General features: G+C 30.8%; 1 protein-coding gene across 2 annotated transcripts in view; it reads right to left on the bottom strand.

Annotated features, from left to right (window-relative positions):
• Positions 1 to 600: 600 nt before the first annotated feature.
• tkv (serine/threonine receptor kinase thickveins) overlaps positions 601 to 23,181 on the bottom strand; it is a 207,463-nt gene continuing 184,882 nt past the window's right edge. For both annotated transcript variants that reach the window (XM_036366900.2, XM_014233623.3), the window contains 2 exons: positions 5,046 to 5,233; positions 601 to 4,962 (listed from right to left, as the gene is read on the bottom strand). In XM_036366900.2, the coding sequence (XP_036222793.1) occupies positions 3,691 to 4,962; positions 5,046 to 5,233 (1,460 nt within the window). In that variant the 3' untranslated portion in view covers positions 601 to 3,690. The remainder of the gene's footprint in view (positions 4,963 to 5,045; positions 5,234 to 23,181) is intronic.

Genomic DNA, 23,181 nt, shown 5'->3' with positions numbered 1-23,181 from the left:
GTGAGTTATGAACATATACGTGACGCTATTCAAAATTACTAAATGCGGAAGTTCAGCCTGCACGTTGCGCCTTAAAGTATGCAATACTTTTGCGCCACTGCGTGCATCCGGCAAATTTGCAGCCGCCTGTTGCTGATTCTGGTCGCCTGGTATTTTGGGACGTTACGACGTTACGATATGTCGCACAGAAATTCTCGTTCACAGTGGAAGGAGGTTATCAATGCCGACAATTTTTTTACTCTCAATTTTAAAAATGCATAACTTCTACAAATTTGCACCGATTTTAATGATTGATGTGTCACATGAAAGGTAAAAATACAGCGCTGCTTGCTATATTATTTTCGCATTAACATGCTTCAAAATTGAAATTAAAAATATTTTCGCAACAAAATATGAGAAATTGAAGATTTTTGTGCTATTTTGCATGTTTTTTAATTGGGTAAAATTGCAGCAGCAACTGCTTCAGGTTTTGCTTCTATGCAAAAAGTTAACCAAATATTAAAGAAAATTCAAGTTTTTGCTTGTTATAAAAAATACCTTGCTATAAAAAAGATCTTGCTATAAAATAAATCCTGCTATAAAAAATGTAATAAAACGCCGTTTTTGTTTTTCTTATAATTTTTTTGTGTGGTTATTTTTATTTTTGAAATAATTGAACTTATCAGCTATTTTGTTAAATTTAAATAAATACAGAATACTAAATGTATTGTATTTTAACATATTTATATCGTTATATAATATAATATATAGTATAATTGTATTTATTTTAGTTGTTTTTTTAATGAATTTGCAAACGTAAAGTAAATTATTACTGCATTGCAACTATTTATGTGTAAATGATTTACATAAATTAAGCATTAAATATAATGTTTTTATGTATATTATTCGTAAATATGGCTTATGTACTACTACAGTGTATACTAAAAGACACAAATTAACACTTTTTTCTATTTTTACACGTACAATTAGCCAGAAATGTGGCGGCACTATTTTATGTCATCAACTTATTGGCTATTTCACTTATATATTTTATGTTAAACGTAAAATTGTATACGGTTTTAATATTTTCATACATACAAATAAAGTTTATATAAACTCTGTATTAGGTATGCTTACAAGCAAGTGGTTTATTTTTTGTTAGCTGCATATCTTTTATTTATTGTGTTTTTTTTAATATTGTAAAACCATTTTTTTCAATATTTGCTTGCACTACACAACTAGAAAAACCTTATTTACAAAGTTTTGCAATAAAATATTTAGTTATTTATCGATTAGTTTATTTTAATTGTAGTTAATATATTTTTTGCAGCAGCAATAAAGCACTGTAAGTGCTACAAAGCGTCTTTAGTACAACAAAACAACAAACAATATCAGTTAGAACAATTTTTGAAAACTTTTTTAACAGTTTTGACTGCAAACTATATAAATATATATTTTATATTTATTTTTAAGTTTATTTTAGCTCTTTTTAAAATTATTTTAAATAAAAAACTATTTACAGCATTGAAAGAAATGAAATGAAGCTTTATGGTTACCATTCATGAAAAGTGAGTTGCGCTTTGTTTTGACTACAAAAACTTGTGTTGGAAATCATTTCATCAAGGCATAAGTCAGGTCGAAGCTTAAGCTCACTGCTTATGCCTGAGGCTTCACTTGTTGTCTTCTGCTTTGAGATTGAGATTTGTCATTGCATTTGCGTTTTTTCCTCTATACAAATGTGTTGTTATATTAAACATTTTGTTTAATTTCTTAAAATATAAACATTTTGCATTTATCGTGTTTGTTGCGCTGCATCTATTGACATACAAATATATGCATAAATAAAAAATAAAATGCGTGAGACAGTAAAACAATGTTTCTAATATTATTTCAATTTTTGTGAAGGAAAGTTTTCATAAATATAATAAAAATAAAAAAAATGAGTTTTCGATAAAACAAATTTGGTCTAGTTTTTTTCACGTGTATATTTATTTATTATTTCATTACTCTAATTTGTTGCGTATGAAAAATGTTCATGCAAAATAAGGCAGCTTCGACTGATTTTTGAATATTTTACATACAAGTATATTTATAAATTTTTGCTCTGATTTTTCTCAATATTCGATGCTGATTCGACTAATGTTACACTTTTTCTATTATCTTAGTGAATTTTTTGTTAAATGAACAAGTAATGTGTTAAATTTTTTAACAACATACTTTATACCGTTTTATTACACTTTTTAAATTTTAATTTTAGTAAGTGTGATTATTATATTTTTATAACATTTCTTCATTTATTATTTTTTCACTTTAAATTTCAGCATTTTATTTAATTTTTATTTCACTGTTAAGGCAATACTTTTTCAAAAACTTTAAGGTAATTATTTCAAAAAGTATGTTATAGTGTATTTTTAGCACAAATTTTGCGGGTAATTTTATTTATTACTTTATTTAAATTGTTTATAAATTAATTGCTGGCACATTTTTCGCTTATAAAGACTCCTCTGTTAATTCGTTACAAATTTTACTAAAAACTATTTTATTTTTTATAATTAATATTAAGTATGTATAGTTTTCGCTGTGACAAAGCTATTGAAAGGCAATTATAACAACCATTTCAAGGCCAAGTTTCTAATATTTAAGCGTTTTAATACATATGCTGCAACATACTTGCAATTTTATAGGTCATAAGCATAAAATAGTGAAAACAAACAAAATTCAATGCGCAATAAACATGAAAGTAACAAATTTTGGCCACATTAATTAAAGTAGTACAATCGTCTCAAAGAAATTGCATTAGAAACGCGTTTTTTGTATAGCAATATTTATGAACCACAAAAAATTCGTTTCTTTAAAAAAAAAAGAACATTTTTGATATGGCTTTCATATTGATACCGTGTAAAAAACAAATATTTAGATCAGAAATAGAAAAAATTAAGGTACTTTTAATAAACTATATAATAAATAAGTGAATGGTGATTTGACGTTATCGATAAGTTTTTAGTGTCAAGTAAACATAACAATGCGCTTAGAGGTACATACAAAATTAATTGATGTTGAAGTGATACAATTGCGATATTTAATTTCAAGGAGAAATTTTTGGACAATTTTCGATAATGCAGTGGAAAAATAAAATCGTGTACATATTACAAATATATTAACATTTTTATAAAAAATGAACATTCTTCAAATTACAAAAAAAAAAAATATATATATATATGGTTAGTTTAGCTAAACTTTTTTGAAAAGTCGCAAGTTGTTTTACGAAAAATATTATGCGTATTAACGCGTTTTGCTTGCAGCTCTTAGAGCCTATTTCAGTACGGAAAAGCTGCCTACACTCCACTTCGCACACTCTCACTTAAGAAAAATTAGACTAAAACTTATGCTAAGCTAAAATTATTGCCAACGAAAACACTAGAATGCTATTGAAAATTTACAAAGTGCAGCTTTCATATAAACAAGTACACATTAACACTAAATCTAAAAGCTTAAAACTATTTTGATTAAACAAAATTGGTATTAAAAAAATATATAAGCACAATTAAAACTACGCTTAATATTAAAACTTAAAATAGCTAATCACTTAAAAGTTAAATTGTCACGCAACTTTAGTAACATGGCTACTGCGACCAACCGCTGTGCGCATATTTTACACGCTGCTGCGGCGTAACGCTACTGATTGACCGACTCTTTTGTCGTCGGTCGGACTTACTCTAGGCGTCCGAGTGTCTTTTTTACACGCAACGCCGTCAGACGCACCGTCGGGTTCGGATGCCAGCATTCTTGCATGATCTTCGACATGGTCGCCAAAACATCGTCGTCCTGCCAGCGCAACGGCACTGGCGGTCGGAAGCCCTTAATGCAAACCACATCGTGCATGTCTTCGAATGTGGGATCGGCTGGCACCACATCGTGATAGGGCAATGCATAATCTTCGCACGTGGTCGTATTCGAGCCGGGCACTTGTGTGTAACAACGTCGGGACATCTCCCACAATACCAAACCAACTGAATACATATCGGCGCGTTTGAATTCCTCAAATTGCTGTTGATTCAATGTCTGATTGAGCATTTCTGGAGCCATATAACGTGGCGTACTGACGCGTGAATTTTGTGCGATTTGTATTTCATCCATTTCCGAGGTGTATTTAACGGCCAGTCCGAAATCGGCAATGGCGCATTGACCATTACGCTTTATGAGTATATTATTGCTTTTGATGTCACGATGCGCTATAGCCGGCTTTCCGGGTGTACCAACGATTTCGTCATGCAAATGTGCCAAACCCGAGGCGAGTGAGTAGGCCAACAATTGCAGCTTTTGCGGTGTAATCACCGATGTGCAGAGATAATCATGAAGGCTGCCATTTTCGTGGAAATCGGTGATGAGCATCATTTGTGTATGACTGCCCATATGCTTGATGTCGGCGGCAATAAAACCGAGTATATTCTCGTGTCGGATAAGCACAGTTTGATAGATTTCAGTTTCACGGAACCACGAAGACTCTTCGGTCATGAAGAAGATCTTGACGGCGACGCGTTCATCACGCCACTTAGCCAGAAACACTTCGCCGTAACGTCCTTTACCCACAGTGCGTACGATTTGTATTTGCTTGGCGATGGTACGTTGCACTAGCAGTGGCAGACCCGAACCCGAACCCGTACTCTGACCGACCAATTGCGAAAGCGGTGATATTTGACTGTTACACATGGAGCTGATGAGTCTTGGCTGTTTGCCTTGCTTTTCGCGACGCCGATACATTACACAGAATATCAGCAGGACCACAACAAATATCGTCAAACAGACAATCAGTGAGGTCAGCATGAGCAGGTAATGTATGGATTGTGAGCTTACTGGCAATTCGGGCGGGGTGGTGGTGCTCTTCGGTGTGTATTCGGGGTGGATATTGCGATTACAGAAATCAGCCGAATCACAACAGACGATATTCTTGCCATGCAGGTGGGGAACAGCGGCAACTTTGCACTGTAAACAAATTATGAGAGAAGTATTAGTTTAGTTGAAGTGTCGCACAAATCAAAACAGTTCATCTGTGTTGTGTTACTCACCATTAACAGCCCGCCATTCTCTTCTGGCGGCATGCAACCATATGTTCGCTCCTCCTCGTATGTGCCTGTGATCTCATCGTAGACTTCTTCGACTGCGCTAAAGCAGGAACCACCAGGACGGGTCTCACATGTGCCATTTATAACATTGTCGGGACAACTGCCATCGCAATAACAACTCAGTGTGCGGGCTGGAATTAGAATGAGAGTTGTAGATGTAAATTAGTGAGAGCAGCAATTAATGAAGCATACTTATATGAAATTATATACGTTTGCATAAATTTTCTATTTATTTAAGATAATTTTTTGTAATTAAATTTGCAATTTTGTACATAAACAATTTATATAAATTATTTAAATAAAATTACACAAAAAATTTAAATATTATCTTCAAATGACTTTCAAACCTCGCACAAATAATTTTCAAAAGCGGGATTTTAATTTTTTTTACTGTATGAATTGATATAACTATGTTTATCAAGCAGTTTATTTTAATAAGTTTAGTTATTTCGATTAAATATTTGGGTTCTTTTCCGATAATAAGTGAAAATAAGATGGAAAAGTTTTTATATAAAAACAGTTACAGTTTTTTTGGGATATAATAACATTAGTTTACACCAAATTTTATAAAACTTTAATTCTTGTAATAGATAAAAAAAAAAACTTGGTTATTTTAAGTTTTCACATACATTTTGAGGATATGAAAAAAGTGTCAATACAAAAGTTGTAGATACTTTTATTAGTCCATAGGACTCGTAGTTTTGCCGGTAATGTTTTTATTCCTTAGATATTAGACCACCCCCTGCCCTCCTCTTGCCGACCCCTGAGCACTCGTTAACTATTTTTCCTTTCATTTCTGTTATTTTATCTTTAGTTTCAACCTACTATGATTTTCTTTCACTTTTTACTTTTTTCAAACGCTTTTGCATTGCCCTAAAAATATAAAATATATTTAAAATTCGAAAATCCTTACCAATTTATTTTTAATTACATAAAATATGAAAAATTAACATTACAAAGTGTAGTTAAAAATAATTTAAAAAAAATATTTTTTATACTATTTTTTAACTGATATTTTTTTACCACTTATTTCTTAAACAAAATTTTTGTAGCCATGATTTGGTATCCACAACATTTTCAATACTGAAAAATGTTCTGAATTCCGATTCGATAAAACTTATCGAAATGAAAATTTACAAGAGTACTAGAAAATATATTTTTTGATTCGGCAGCACTTGTCCGGTACTTAAAGATCTAGAAAGTAAATCTTCTCACTTTTTAAGCCGAATTAGAATACAAAATATTAATATAAAGTTTGTACTCCTCTTTGCTAATAAGCTTCAAAACATTCTTTTAATATGACCCAAAAAAACGTCGAACTCTTGTTGATACAAACTTCACAAAAAACCAATAATAATATAATATAAAAATATATACAATTTTGGATATCTTTACACTTAACTACATATTTTAATTATTTTATTTCTAGTATAAGTTTTGAAAAAAATAAAAATGAAAAAAAATCATGCATACTTTTTTATTATTCCTTTCATGCGTCTCTCAGCCAAAAACAATTTTCAAAAAACTTCAAACGAAACGAAATGTTCCCACTCACATCCAAGAAGCGTTCAAAAACTGTGTCGGACGTGCGTATTGGACAAATGCACAAATGTACATACAAATATGTATGTATATACGTACTTGTGACAAGTCGCATAAAAAATCAGCGCCGACACAATGCAACATACAACACAACAGTGTGTCTTATAAACGCTGGCAAAACAATGGCGCCAAAGTTGGCCGCGCTATTATCAAACTGATGGTTAGTTAGAGGTGATCGGTGATCGTGGCCAGTCAACAGGCAAAGCGCCTGCAGGCGTGCTGTTGATGGCGCTCCGCCACATGAAATCTCTATGCGCGTGCCGCCGCACAAAAACCACCATAGACGCAAGAGTAGAACGGATTGTATACATACATATGTACAAATAAATATATTGTAAATATGTGTATGTGTATTGTTCTTTAAAGCGCCACAGTGTGGACAACTGCTTCCTCTCTTTAAATGCTTTCCTCGGCTATTGAAGTTGCTGCTGTCGGTTTATTTGCTTTCTTTTTCGATTTATACATTCCGAACGCAAAATGCATAAGACGGTTGGAATACTTTTTATGCTACAAACAGACATAGATACATAAATATATGATACATTGTTGTTGTTAATTTGTTGCATCCTTTTTTATAGTTTTTTTTCTTATTTTCTGCTGCTCAGCGTTGTTTGCGGCGACGCTTTTGGAATTTACAATAGAAATGTGAGAATGTTTTCTTGTAAACACTACTACTTGGACGACACATTGCCGCCCACTCCACCTCATCGCATCACGTGGCACCACTGCACCAATCCACGCTCATCATGGCCTTTTATTGAGTTGTGTAATAATTGTTGTTATTAATAAAATTTATATTTTTATTGGCTTTCGTGAGCGCCAGCGAGTTAAACAGGAAAAGCATTCGATTTGGAGTTGGGAAAAGAATGTTCGTTTCCTCATTTGAAATACTTATTAAATAGATTTGGAAAGTGCATTGGTTGTTTGAAGTGATAGCTTTAAGAATTCCGGAATGAAACCAAACAAAGGAGAGCATGATATAAGGTGAAAAAGAATGCATAATTTTTTATAAAAACTAAGCTTGTTTAGAGTTTTTGGAGAAAACTAGTATATACATATTTTGCCCTCAATATCAGTGTCAGTTCTTATCTTTCGAAATATTCGAAACACTTACATATGTTCTACAGATCTTTGTATGACCTTAACAGATCTTACAACATTTCTTCATCAACTTCAGAATTAAGACAAAATATCAAGAGAGGAAATTAAGCCCGCTGAATGAAGGAGATACTTTTTACGTGTGTAAAAAAAGGACTAGCTGAATATGTTTTGTAATCTATGGTAGCGTGACCCAACTGGGAAATAATTTTTTGAATGAAAACTTAAACATACAAGTCGTCATCTTAACAGCAGTTTGGCCGGATCTCTCTTTCCGATTTTCCCGTAAAACTATTTCGAGTTATAAAATATTCTATCGAGGAAGCGCTGCTGAAAGCAATAGATGTACGATCGATTTTCCCATATAATTAAAATTTAGATAATCGATAATAGTGAAGTACCGTGTTACTCTGTTGTTAGAACCGACTGTCTGTTAAGAACTAGCGAATATGAAACCAGCAACTATCTTGAGTTGATCATATTACCTATATATAATTTGTGTCTATGATTGAATCTAGTAAAAATGAATTTATTATTATTCTAATAGTTGGCTGTAGTAATCTGTATCTCGCGTTGTATAAGTGCGATCGGGTTATCAGGTTGCTTGCCTCAGTATTGTTTGAGTACGCAATTAAAATGGACACGAGCCAAGACAAAACACATAACAAAGAGAAGGCCACACTGATCTGACTCGCTCGAAGGTCCGGAAGCTTGGTTGGGAGGTTTTTATGAATCCTCTTAAAGTCCGGACCTGACACCTAGTGATTACTACCTGACTATGTCGTATGATTATGCTATCGCTATCAACTGGTGAAGTGTTCGCCAATAAGGGCGAGGGTTTCTATAAGAGTGGCATTATGAAATTACGTTCAAGATGGCAATAAGTTTTCGAGCAAAACGGTGCATATTTGACCTAAATCGGATCATTCTAACTATGCTAAATAAAACCTTAATTTTAATGCAAAAATAATTTATTTCTTTTTACTATACCTATTTATCCATATTTTAAAAAGTTTTGGAAATTTTCGTGGGTGATAATTTGAATTATTTTTTGTTGTAATAGCTTAACTTAGCCAATGGGATAATATGGCTTTACAAATAGATAAAAATATTATAGAAAAGTTCTAGATTTTTGATGGAATTATTAAAAAATATTGAAAGTCTGTATCTCTATGCTTATTATTTATTGAATAATTTGAATTTTTATTGTTTACCAAGTTCTACAAAATACGCAGATAGAATTGGCATGGTAGCTAACACAAACGCACTCTACAACTCTTAAGTCCTTTACGTAAGAAAGGCAGGAACAATCACACCTACCCAAGAGTTTCGGTTGGAATTGCCAATTGGGTCTTAAGAAATTCATAGGTAAAGCGCCATCTCTGCTAGCGTATTTGACTAATTAAACAGTGATTTTACCAATAGTTGGCTGACAGCGTACATTGATTGCTGCTTGAATAACTTTGTTCAAATAAATTTATCGGTTTATCGACTTCGATATTTATGTTCATGCATAAAAAATGAAGAGTAATTAAATTAACACATTAAAAACTAATCAAAAAAAAATTATGACTTTGGTATTTCCCATTTAAATAACTTTCAACACGATTTCAAGTAGTTCAGTGAATTGATTAAAATGCACTTACAGGTTGAGAGACAAAAATGTTGCACTTCACCAAATTAAAGCGCAAGAAATGCATACGTTAGAGTAAATAAATATTTTTGCATTAAATCACACATAAATGCATATTTACGCATGCATAAGTACTTATTCATTTGAAATGCATTAAAGTGCCTTAAATAGCAATAACTTGCACTTTTTCCACGACTAAGTAAGTAAAACCATGAAAAATGCCGCATTCCATGAGCACAAATATACAATATTATATGTAAATACATATGTACCAATGTAAGTATATCTGTGCATACAAATATGAAAGCAACATGCAATTATAGTATGTATAAACAAACAGATGTGCTTGTAAGTGCATAAGTGAGCTTTTGTGTTTGGAAAAAAAGACACAGCCATTACAAAAAGTATGCATACAACGCACTGCAGTGTACTATGGTGTCAGTGTACAGGCATCATGGAAATAGCTGCAGCTTCCAAGGCATGTCGGCATTTTAGTTGCGGCATTTATCTGCCATCTAGACATGCATATACATTCATACATATTAATATATATGAATGAATTAACAACAAAAAATGCACACAGAGCAATAAAGCCTCAGCAATAATTTGATGTTATTTATAATTTTTTTATTATTTTTATTTTTTTTATAGCAATTTTTCTCTTGTATTTGCTTGTCATTTCAAATCCTATTAAATATGTGCTATTAAATGGCAATTAAATCATTATCGGAGTACCATTGAAATTGCTGACATGTAAAATATGCACAATCGTCAGCTGTATCGACTAGTGAGTTGGCCATTAAAAATATATACATACATATCTACAGATCATATGCATATTAAATTTTGCTTCGAAGACATTTGCTGCCGCCCATTGCCGGCCGTGTGTGTGGCAATAAAGTGACGTGGTATGTTCGACGAGTGACAATAAAGTAATATTTACATGGCAAATTAAATATAAAAGCAAAAAAAAATTACGAAGCAAAAAATATTGTTTAAGTTTTTTAAGCATTATCTTATAAGCATTGATTGCTGCAGTGTGACAATAAATGCTCATAGTGTAGCTGCTATAAAAAATTTATTGCCATAAAAAATTTAATTGAGAAAAATAAATAGTCATCAGTTGACATTGATTTGTTGCTTGTCAGCTATTGGTTGCTAGTTTTTGCTGCTTCGACTAGTTGCTGTTGAAGCTGCTGGTGGCACACGTATCAGCGTTAGCATCCGGTAATTAGTTTTACAATGATTTAAAATTAGTTTTGGCGCACAGAATGATTACATACTATATGTATATGTACAGGTATGAACATAGTGTATGTCGAAAAATTTCAACAAGAAAAAATAGTTATTTATTTAAAAAATAGTATATAACATATAGTCTATTTTTTTTTTAAACTTTTTGAAAACAAGTACTTAAGTACTTGCTTTAAAAAGCAATGTACGTATGTAGTAACAATAGAAAATAAAAATCAAATATGTTAAACAATAAAAAAATATAATTATATATTTTGTACTAAATATAATTATATATTTTTTTATTGTAATGATACAATATTATTAATGAACTGATAGTTGGCTTGCAGCGTACATTCAAATGCTGCTTGATTAACTTTGTTCAAATAAATTTATCGATTTATCGCCTTCGATATTTACCTCCATGCATAAAACATGAATATAATATTATTAAATACATTGAAAAAATAAGGGCATTAATATTTAAATAAAATAATTTTAAATTTTCGAATCTGAAAGACGGGATGAAAAATTACAAATGTATTTTTAAATAGGAATAAAAATTTTAATTCTAAATATCGGATCACATGTTTAGAATTAAAAAATTGTGTTTTTGTATTTTGAGTTATTTCGCGCTTACAATGTACTCCACATAGTTTAGTACTTCTTGTCTCATTTATATTTAATTACTTTTAGTTTGTTTGTGTTGTGTTTCGATTAGAAATATATTTATTTTTTTATCGTTTTTTATTCCAGTTTTTAATTCGAAAAAAAATAAATTTTTTTTACTCCAACTATGAAATTAAATATATTATCCATTCTGATTTTGCGAGTAAAAATTAAGTTTACAATTTAAAATACAAATTTGGGTTGAAAATATAATTTTTAAGCCGTTTTTTATTAGACACTCGCAACCCGGTGAAGAACAAATAGATGTACAATGATAACAACCGTTTTGTGATGCGATGAATAATATTTATTAAATTTATTGCTTTAGTTGCAAAGACATTTTTTTCTTTTTTTTCCTTTTTTAATTGACAAAATTGATGTTTAATGCCAAACATTTTAAAATGAAAAAAAGTTTAATTTAAGTTTAAAAAAAAAATGTATTTAAAAATTAAAAGTCTTTAATTTTTTTTAACTTTTATTGTAACTTTGTAATTTACTACAATAATTTTTTTATTTTTATTATATGTATTTTTTAAATGTATGTTTTCAAAGTTAATAATTTAGTTTTAATCAGCTCACACTTAACGATTTTTTGTTTATACATAAATTAATTTCTTATAAAACTTTTTAATGAAACATGAAACCTAGACATAAATATTATCGAATGCATTATTTTTTTACATATAAACAAATTCCATTACATTTATAAATATTAGCAAACAATTTGAAAAATTACGCATAAATTCCGATTCGCAGTCACGCTGGCAGCAATACAGGCATGCGATAAGTTTTCCTCGGTTTGCAAGTTAATATTTATAAATAATGGAAATAAAAAAATACATAAATAATCAGAGCATTTGAAACTTTACATACACGTCAAAAACCAATAAGGCAAGTCACGCACTACATTTCTTTATGCATTAGCGGATACCCTGTGAGACATGATTAAAGAAAATCTAACCGAGGCAGCAAAAATTATTGCATGGTGATTGAACATATATATTAACGCATATCACAAACAAAAAAAAAATATATATATTTACATATTTTCAAACGATATTGCTTTGTTTTGAACACAACTATACCTAGCCTAAGTTACACATGTGGAAAAGAGATTTTAAAGTTTCTAAACTATTTTTGAAATACGTTCAAAAAAATAATATAAATATTTTTAGATTTAGAAAACACTTTATCTTGTCATTGTATGACAAACTAAATATAAAAAATGAAGCGATATAGCAGAGAAGCTTAAAATAAATTGCACAGTGTAATATTCAAAAGTGAGTATTCGCAAAAATAGTTTGCAAGAGCTAAGAAGACAAATAAAATTCATAATACAAACAAATTTGACAGCAAAAAATTATTAGATATGTAAAGATTCGTGTTTAAGCGAGGGATAAAATTATGCTTTAATCAAATAAAATTTTCTTGATAGTAAACTTTCAGGTGTCAAGCATTTGCAACTTTTTTGTTGTTGATATCTTGACAGCATTTAACTGCAGTTATTTGACAGTTCTCTTAATATTTATTTATCTACTTTAATTTATTATATTTACAGTCTTATATGTTTAAACCAACCACGTTTAGGACAAAATATGCCATCTGATTAAACTCAGACTGGTCCATATAAATTGCTCTCCAAAATGAGCCAATACCATTTGCTAAAGGCAATAAAGGCTATACCAGCCAAGTCTTATAACAAGTGTATGGAAAATTGGGTTAAAATGTAGTTTTTATCTCAGCCCGAGTCAAATTTGAGTACATGGCAGAGAAGTGGTCATGTTATGAATACATTTTCTTATTTTAGCAAACGTGTTTTCATCTTTTATAGGGTACTAAGAAACTAAATTTTATGCAAGTTTCTAACGAAAAATATTAATCCAAATTTATATTTATTATTTTTTTCCAAAGAAAAGTGCTCTACTATATGAAAATAAATATCATAAAAGTTCTAAATAAATTCAAAATGAACATAAATAACTCATTAGCAATTATATTAATGCACAGTTACTGGTGATTGCAAACCTGTAAATAAATCACCCATCAAATAAAACTGCAATCGTTCATAGCAAAAACTTTTCTGCAGTAACTTTATGTTGTACAAAATTTAACTACATATATGAAACCAAGCAAAAAGCGAAGCAAAAAGCCAATTGAACAAATTCCGCTGATAATAATAATGACTTTATTTTTATGAATGAAAACGCAATTTACAACCGGATTTAATAGCGTTGAGGCGAACGAACGTGCCAAAGCGCAAATCGAAGAGCCAAATGAAACGATCGTGCATACAAACAAACATACAGACATATGTTACATATGTACATATACATATGTATGTGTGCATATATACATGTATGTGCTTATGCATAGGAATTAGACGATTTTTTGAGGAGGCGTTGTGAGTGTGTGTGCGTAGGAAATAAAAACAAGTGCAAAAAAGTACAAATGAAATCAATAAAAATCACAAGCCAGCAAAGTGTTGGTACTACACACGCACACATACATATATTTATGCATGCAACTTTGTGCAAACGCAATAGAATTTAGACCATGCTGTTGCTCTTGTTGTTGCTGTTGCTGTTGCTGTTAACATATTATTGCTGCTGTGACAATAATTAAATTGTAGCTCCATATGTGCGCGAGAGCAATAAAAATGGCTTGTTTGTTGTTTGATGGCAATTTTTATGTGCACTTAAGAGTGGTGAAACAGTACACATACGCGTGCAACACCTTGACGAGACAGAGCATAAAAGTGTAAAGCAACAAAAAATACTAGAGAAAAATAAAAATGCACATAAGTATGTATGGATTTATGTGTACTTAAAAGCAGTACTTTGTAGTCTCATAGAATTAACAACTTTGAGATTTTATTATATCTTCAGCAATATTCAATGGATGCAACCGATATACAAGTATATTCATGTGCTTATTTGTCATTTTCGCAAGGTGTCAATTACGTGGCAGCTATAAAAGCGACACTTTAGCCCCAACACCTACGCGACCACCATTCATAATACGATGTGATTTCGCTGTTGCAACAAGCCAGCATGTTGCAAGATTGCCACTTAAGATAATAGCGCGTTAGACATTGATAAACGCGTGGTGTGGTAATTAACTTAGAAGCTCATAAACATTTTATTAGCTCAAAGTTGACATTTGAGCGACTGTTGAAGTCGCTGTGTATCAAGATGAATACATTGTCTTAATGAATTGGCATGATCTGTTTTTATGGAAAGGCATTATCACTTCATAAATAAAAAGAGATTCAGAGAAAACATCAAATAGCAGAAAAAATGCTTTTGGAGTCGATCGAAATTCTATTTCTCGTATATCATAAGCCTGGTGTTATTTAAAGGACTGCTATTTGTTGCAATTCTAGTTCAATTAGCTAATAATAATCTCTTTTAAGAGATTCATTACCCTTTCTACAATAAAAAGGGGAAGTGTTTTAGTAGTTACACCACTCAAGTAGGATTACGATCCCTTTTACGGCCTTAAAAAAAGCGGTAAGTCCACTTTAGTCAAAAAAATTCGTTTTTTCCTTTAATCACGTAGCCGATCTCCAGGCAAATCTCTAAACAAATGTGTCTGAAGCGTTTTTCTTGAAATAGCATTTTTCTGCCTGTTTTGTTGTTTCTGTCTACAACAATGACCTATAGGTTTTTTGATCTGATAAAATATCGAATTTTAGCAGGCTAAAAACGATCAAAATTTGAAGTAAAATTTAACTTTTTTTTAAAACACAGTCGTTTTCTCATTTTTTGATTTTTTTTTTGATAGTAGGTCATTGTACGGAGAATTTAGCGAGATTTTTTTATATTTAGGTTTTATCCACGGAGAAGATCGGAATCACTGGAGTAGTGGAGGACCTTTGTTAGCGCCGTTGGAGATCTACAATAGTATAACATGTAAACATGTATAAATATACCCCGATATTTCAAAACAATCGATACAGTATTTTTTTTTTAATTCAAAAAAATCGACGTTTTATTAGGCTATCACACAAGGTGTGCTATATTTTGAAGTTAGATCAATTTATAGAGTTTTGATTATGCAGTACCAAACTTTAGACGCTGTCTAGTTCATGTTCAATTGTTTAGCAACAGAAAAATAAATACAAGTCACGAAATGATGTTAATTAAGAATTTCAATGAGCTAATTCGGAGCTAAATTTCGGACTTGAGTGCGAAAAGCGTGCACATTCATTTAATACGTATTTTACGTAATCGCTAAAACTAGAGTGTGGTGTCACCTTAAGGCGCATATAATGATAAACTTTATTAGAATAACAACAAAGTAAATGAAGACAGAAACAGAAGACAGCTCAGAAAATGCGCAATAATAACAAAAACTTAAAATATTTATATTATGTTCTATTGAAGAAAAAAAAACAATTTAATAGCAAGAAAATAAAAAATAATTGCTGTTTAATTTAGCAATTCACAATTTTGGCAAAAACCGAATTTAGCTAGTTATTTTTGAGATTGAGGGGATATTTATTTATTTATACGTACATTTATATATACATATGTATATAAGTATATATGTATATATTATTTCTAGTTGAGTTTTTTTATTTTGCTTTACTTGCACTCGAAAATTTATTTGACTAACGATGGAATACCAGCTGATAACCGACAAAGAAAACAGCTGATGCAGAAAAAAATCAAAAGAGAAGAAATGCTCAAATACTTTGTATACTTTGGAATCCAAAAATGTATGCGAATTTAAATAATAAAGTAAGTATAACTAAGCAATCTAAACAAAATATATCAAACTCTGTACTCAGAGCACACAGTAGCGATGTACTCACATTGTCATACTCAATTCACTTAAAGGTGAAATAAAATTGTTGTTAATGAGTAAATTAAACTTGTATAGCGAACACTTCAAAATAAAAAGATAACAATAAACGCATAAACAGAAAATGAAATTGTTTAATTCTAAGAAATCCTGCTAAAAATACGAAAATAAAAATATAAAGACGAAAGATAACAGAAATATGTAAGCTTATAATAGAAATTACGCGCAGCAAGCGGAAGTTGCTACTTCCTTCGTAATGAAGTCAGTAAAGAGTGTCGTAACGGAAATGAAGTCCCAAGAGAGACAAATGGAGAAATTTTGCTTAACAGCTTTTTATATCTTCACGTTGAACTAAAGAAACATAAGAGACATACTCTGCTTGCTCTGTTCTCTTGTCAAAAAATTGTTCAGAAATTAAATTGTGAGTACAATAACAAAGCGTTTATGTTTAATTGAATTCGAGAGCGTAAGTATGTTGATAGCACAATAAAGTAGGAAAAATGCCTGTTATTCTATATTTATTTTATACTAACTATATTTGACGACTATGTCAGTTGTTTGTTCGATTCGCCGCTTTCATTTTTGAATACGTGAACGGCACTCTCAACGTTATGAGAGACGGCTATAAATATTGATATTTCAACAATAACTTTAGAATCTAAGTTGACATTTTGCGGTTAATTGGGCACGATCAGCCCAAGCGCATATTGCAGCAAGCACTAGGTGTCTAAGTAACTTTTTAGTAGAAAATTTTTTGTTTCTTGGATATTTTAAATACAAATTAATTTTTTGAAATGGATATTTAAGGAAATAAGATCCTTAAACGATAGTCTACTCCCTGATTTATTAAAAATTTTATAAAAATAAATAATTTTAACAACTTGAAATCATAAAAATTCTAATTTAAGTTACGTTGTTTTGCAAAATTTCCACAAATATGCACAGGTATACATTATTACGTTTGTTTTTTTTTCAAATTCAAAATATTACATCACTTCATAATCTTTAAATAAATATTAGCTTATTTATTCAAGAATATAGTAATAAAATTTTCAGTGCAAACATCAAAAGCTTCAATTACCTAATGATTTTTAATTTTCATAGTCGAAATAAGAAAATTAATTTAGCCGCAGGGTGCAAATAAACAACAACACGCTCAATAAATAAATGTTTGAAAATATTTATTTTTGGCATTTAGCATACAAGTATTACGAAAGCTATATGATTAACGCGGTTTATTTTCATGGAAACATTTTTTCTAATTTTCAAATTCAATTTCCCGTACTAACTGTAACCACCGTCAGTGTTTATATTAAGCTGTTTTCATTCACAAAATTTTAAAAATAATTTGTATCGGAAATCGTTGCCACTAATGACAGATCATTTAGTGGATGAATTTTTTATGAGATTATTTTATTAATTTTCCGAGAAAGTCATTATATTGAGGATTTTGATTTTCTCTCTGTTTACGTTAAAATTAATTAATTCAATATACCCTAAATAGCTTATATTAAGTTTGCTACGAAGTTTGTAACAGCCAGAAGGAAACATCGGTGATGTTATAAAGTATACGTACATATATTGAAATGATCAGCGTGACGAGCTGAGTCGATTAAGCTATGCCCGTCTGTCTGTATTTACGCGAACCAGTCCCTCAGTATATATGAGATATCGATCTGAAATATTTTTCACGCCCTTTTTTCCTCAATAACCTACGCGCTCTTCGGTACCGCCGATATCATACCACTGTAGCATATAGTTGACATACAAACCGACCGATCCAAATCACGTCCTTGTATGGAAAACTATTTAGTTTGACAAGATATCTTCATGAAATTCGGCATAGATTATTATCCAAAGCAGTGCTACAATCTCTTAACAAATTATTCAAATAGGACCACTATAGTATATAGCTGCCATACAAACTGAACGTTAAAAATCAAGATAAAGATCTTTTTATACACCTTAATGTTATAACAAATGCACCTGTACTTAAATTCCTACATTAGAGAATACCCCAAAACAAACAAAAATTTATTGCAATCAATATAATCTTTTTTCAAAATAATTCAGAGTAAATAAACATTGTATTTGCTGGCCAGCTGTTTGGATCTGCGCCCAGCTAATTTGCACAGCGCTCTTAATTCACCTAAGCAATCTTGTAAATAATTGAACACATGCAAAAGTGACTTGATAGGACAAAGCCGTCTTGGTATTGTCTATGACGTAAAAGCAACACAGTGTTGATATCCATAGAAGTTAATATGGAAGATTCTCTATACTTCCAAGGCTCGTGACGTGCAAAGTATTTTCGCCTTGACGAGAATGTACGAGTGTGTACTTATTGAATATTTAGCAATCGCAATGATCACGTCACCACACATCCCGCTTGATGTGGGTGGATGCTAGCATCTCGTAGGGTTGTTGTTGTTATTAGCAAACTACCGTCACAACTACGCGAGTACTTTAATAAAATCACACATATTTACTTTCGCCTGTGCGGCGTCGCTTTTGTGGGCGTTTTTATTCTCGTTTTCTTGCTAATTAATGTGCGCCCAGGCAGAGGCACAGCATTACAGACTATTTAAAACAGATTTTATTAAAATTTTTGTTTTCACAATTTAAATGCGCGTAATTTAAATGAAATTTTTAATATATTTTTTATTATAAATTATTTTTGCATTTCGTCTGTTAAGAATTATGAAGCAATAATTTAGTTTAATGTGAACTATAAATTCGACTTTTGTTACAGTTCGCAGGGAAAAGATTTATTTTGGGGCTCGGCATGTCCGCGAGTCGGTGATTTGGCTGCTGTGGTTGAAAGAGATGCCACCAATGTGTGGCTGTGTGTTTAAGACGAGAACTAATTTGTGGGCGAAAATAAAGCTCATAGATTTACTATACAAGTTGAGATATTTCAGATATTATTTATGTGGCCATGTGTCTTTTGATTAAGTCCATGGGGCCACTTATCACAACAATTAGAGCATCACATAGAGGATAAAACACTTTTTATTACCCATTGATATATTATTCATATAATAACGGTTTACTACAGACATTCAGCAGCTACTAATGCTCAGGCAATGTGTTTAGCACCAGAATTATATAACTATGGATGTAGACGAGCGAATTTCTTTAAATATTTAGGAATTTAGATGAAATTTAGATGTTAGGTTTTCTGCTCTTACATTTTGTCGTTGGCGGTTATTAACTTTGTTTAGAAACAGCAATATAAGCTTTTAAGCGCTTGGGCGCCTGAGCTTAAAACTCCAACTGTTTCTATGTGGAATGACGATAAAAACATATCATTTCAGAATTTTTATATAGGATACCATTTAGACTATACTGTATCATTAATAATATACAGAAATAAAAGTTCCCCTTAGCTTTAAGCTTCAAGAATAAAGCACAAAAGAGCTTTAAATTTTATATGCGAAGATAATTATACAATTATTTTCAACAAATTTTGGAATAATTTTTAGCGCATAAAAAGGGAAAGCTGCTTCAACGTTTTTCTGTTATATTAGAAGATATTGCTCAAAAGATTTTTTTGTGTATTTCGCTAAAAAGGGAAAATTGTTTTTAATTTTATATATTTTAATTTTAAAAGCAAATTTGTTTGGAAAAACACATCTTGAGCAAAACAAGTAACACAAAACAGTCTTAGAAGTTGAAGTAAGCTTTCATTATAAGTTTTCGTATGGTTTCACTTTTTAAGCTTTCATACATGCGTTTATGAAGCTTTAAAGCTTATAAAAAATTAATTTAAATTTTCAAAGTAAATTACTTTGGAAAATATTTCTTTAGCTAAACTTAAAACAACTGAACTTTCACATAGTATAAGCGCATTGAAGTTTAAGTAAGCTTTCTTATGATTTTATAACAAAATTTTTGAGCTTTCACATAGTGTATTTTAATGAAGGAATAACATTGTTGAAGTTGTTGATTAATATTTAAGTTACATTTCTCAAGTTGTGTAAGCTTTCAAGTTTTATGACGGTATTGCTTGGAGCTTAAAGTTTCATTAAAGCTAATGGTTTTTTTATAATTCATATTTCAAATTAAATTTTCTCAAATTTGTTATTGTGTCATTACTTTCATACATTTTTTGGAAACTTACCAACGAAAATACATACATATATTCATAAAAACCACGAGATAGTACTTAAACGAAAATTTTTCCTAAAAATAACTTTGAAAATAATGATGGGTAAATATTTTATTGCGCAAAAGAAATGATGTCACATAAAAAATATGTTTACGGGTAAGTTATGAGCACAGCTTTGTGGAAAATTTTGAAATTTTTATATATACACATTTATATTTTTATACACTAGGTATAGAAATTTTTTATTGTTATTATAGAACTGTTCCACAGACTTTAGAAACATGAAATATGTTTTTATTCACTTTCTAAAATTGCAAAATGTTGTTAGCCGTCTAATTGGTCATAAAAAAACATATTTTTACTACCAAAAAAATGTTTTCTTTTATTTTATTTTTTTTCAAAACTGTCGTTTCCAGCACCTGAGTACACATGTTTTCGCTGCGATAATTGCCGCAATTTAATTAACAGTCCATTTGCACACACAAAAAAAAAGAAACAAAAAATGATTGTACAATAAAAATCAACAATATTTATGCTTTGACACATTTAATACGAACAGTGCTGCATTTTTACAATATTTTTATGAGCATTGTAATCGTAAATTTGCAACAAGATTTCCACTCAAATACGAAATGTGGCAACAAATAGTGGCAGTTATCACTACTTGACGTTGCTTTATGCACAGGTTTATTTCTTCATACCTGTATAATATGCTGTTAGTATGTATTTATGTACCTATGTCAATATGCTTGTTTGTGAAGTGCCACAAAAAGTGTTTGTGTTGTAAAGTAAATTGTAAATGTTTTAATTTGCATACTGCAGGTGTTGTCTTTCGCCTTTACTTTGGATCTTGGCGCGGTAATTGGTTGAAATATGATTGTTGTACGATTGCATTACAAAAAAATATGTACATATATATATATTTATTATTATTACCTACTTATTGTTATTAACATTTGAGTTTCTGTTTATGTTCTTCAAAATAATAGCTGCCATTCAAGTCGTGAATCACTCGCTGACTGTACATAAGTACATATATGTACATATATCTACAATAAATCGTATATACAAGTATATTTATTTATAAGTTTGTATGTATGCTAATTTGTGATTTATAAGTTCAAACATATGTTTGTGCAAAGAATATTTGCATAAAGTGGCAGTACATTCTGACTTACAGCACTAATTGAATGCATGTGCACAAATGTTTGTATGTTTGTATGTATGTATGTATGTATGTACATAAGTTTGACATTCGATCGTGTAGGTATAAAGTCACGACTTGTGATTTGTGCAAATTTCAATGTGATGCTGTATAGATGAAAGTCGTCAGTCATATAATTGTTTTCTGAATAAGTGCAAAAAACTATAATTACGAGATTAATTCACAGATTGATTTGATATAATGAATTTTATAGCGTCTTAAATTATTTAAAAACAAGAAAAAATGTTAACTTTGCTATAATACCCTTCTCAGGTGCATTTCTAATAGCATAAAAAAGTTGTCCGATCTCAAGGAATTATTGGTAGGGCTAGCTTGGAGAATAATCAATGCTAAATTTCGTGCAGATATCTTTTAAAATGAAAAATTTGTCCATGCAAGCACTTGATTCCGATCGTTCAGTTTAATTGACAACTATACTCTATAGCGGTCCGATCTAAACAATATATTTGGAGACTACAACGTTGCCTTGAATAATAATTCATACCAAATTTTATCAAGGTATCTTGCAAAGTAAAAGTTGTCCATACAGAATTTGAGTTCGATCAGTTTGCATGGCAGCTGTGTATAGGTTTTAAAGGTCCTTCTGGGCGTTACAAACTTCGTGTCAAACTTAATATACTTACCTTATAATATAATATAACAATTATATATTTACATACAAATATTTAGGTAGTTAAATTGCGCAAAATTTTCAACAAAAATAATTAATAGTTAGCGGGATCCATCAAGCCATACCAGTATCTATATTTCTATGCCTTTTCAGTCCAAGTCCAAGAGATATATGAATGAATAAAAAATAAAAAGACTAAAACCCGTTTGGAACCATTTAAATAAGACGGTATACAAAAAAAAATCGATTGATGACATGCCACACGATTTAACACAAAAAAAAACCTCATGGACCAAATTTTCCTCTCCAAATCCTTACTACAGCGCAGCAAACTCGATCCATTGCTGAAGCGGATATTTACTGGTGATGAAAAGTGGGTAACTTCGTACAACATCAAGTGAAAACGGCCGTGTTAGAACGGTGATAAGCCGGCGCAAACGGCCACCAAGCCAGGATTGCAAATTTGAGCAATATAAGAGGCATTGTGTTCCATCAAGACAAAGCCAAGCCACACACATTGATAGTGACTCGCCAGAAGCTCCGAGAGCTTGGTTTAAAGGATCTTATGCATCCACTTTATAGTCCGGACCTTGTTCCTCTCTAAGGCAAGTGATTTTGCTGGTGAAAAATTCGCCTTAAGAGAAGCTTGTAAAACTCTACTGTCCCAGTTTTTTTCAATAGAGACGAGTGTTTCTAAGAGAGTGGTATTGTGAGATTTCTTTCAATATGGCAACAAGTTTTCGAACAAAACGGTACATATTTGGTATAAATTGAAACATTCTAACTATTCTTAATAAAGCCTTCAATTTAATGTCATAAAAATGGATTTATTTTACTAATCTTTTGAACATTCGTTTTTTAAATTTATTTTGACAACAGTATAAACCGAAACTAATTTTGTCCTTGAAATCCGTATTAAAATCACTAAAATGGGCGGTTACTTCTCTAATCACGGAGAATACGAAAAAAATCGAAAATATTTATTTATAGTTTCCTATCAATAAATATGGTATGTGTCATTTTCCATTATTTCAATCGAAATTTGAAATTTATCGATAATTTTTATACATCTTTATACACATATTTAATTTT

The sequence above is a fragment of the Bactrocera oleae genome, chromosome 3 (assembly GCF_042242935.1).
Source record: "Bactrocera oleae isolate idBacOlea1 chromosome 3, idBacOlea1, whole genome shotgun sequence".
NCBI lineage: Eukaryota > Metazoa > Arthropoda > Insecta > Diptera > Tephritidae > Bactrocera > Bactrocera oleae.
This window is presented reverse-complemented; position numbering and strand designations above follow the sequence as displayed.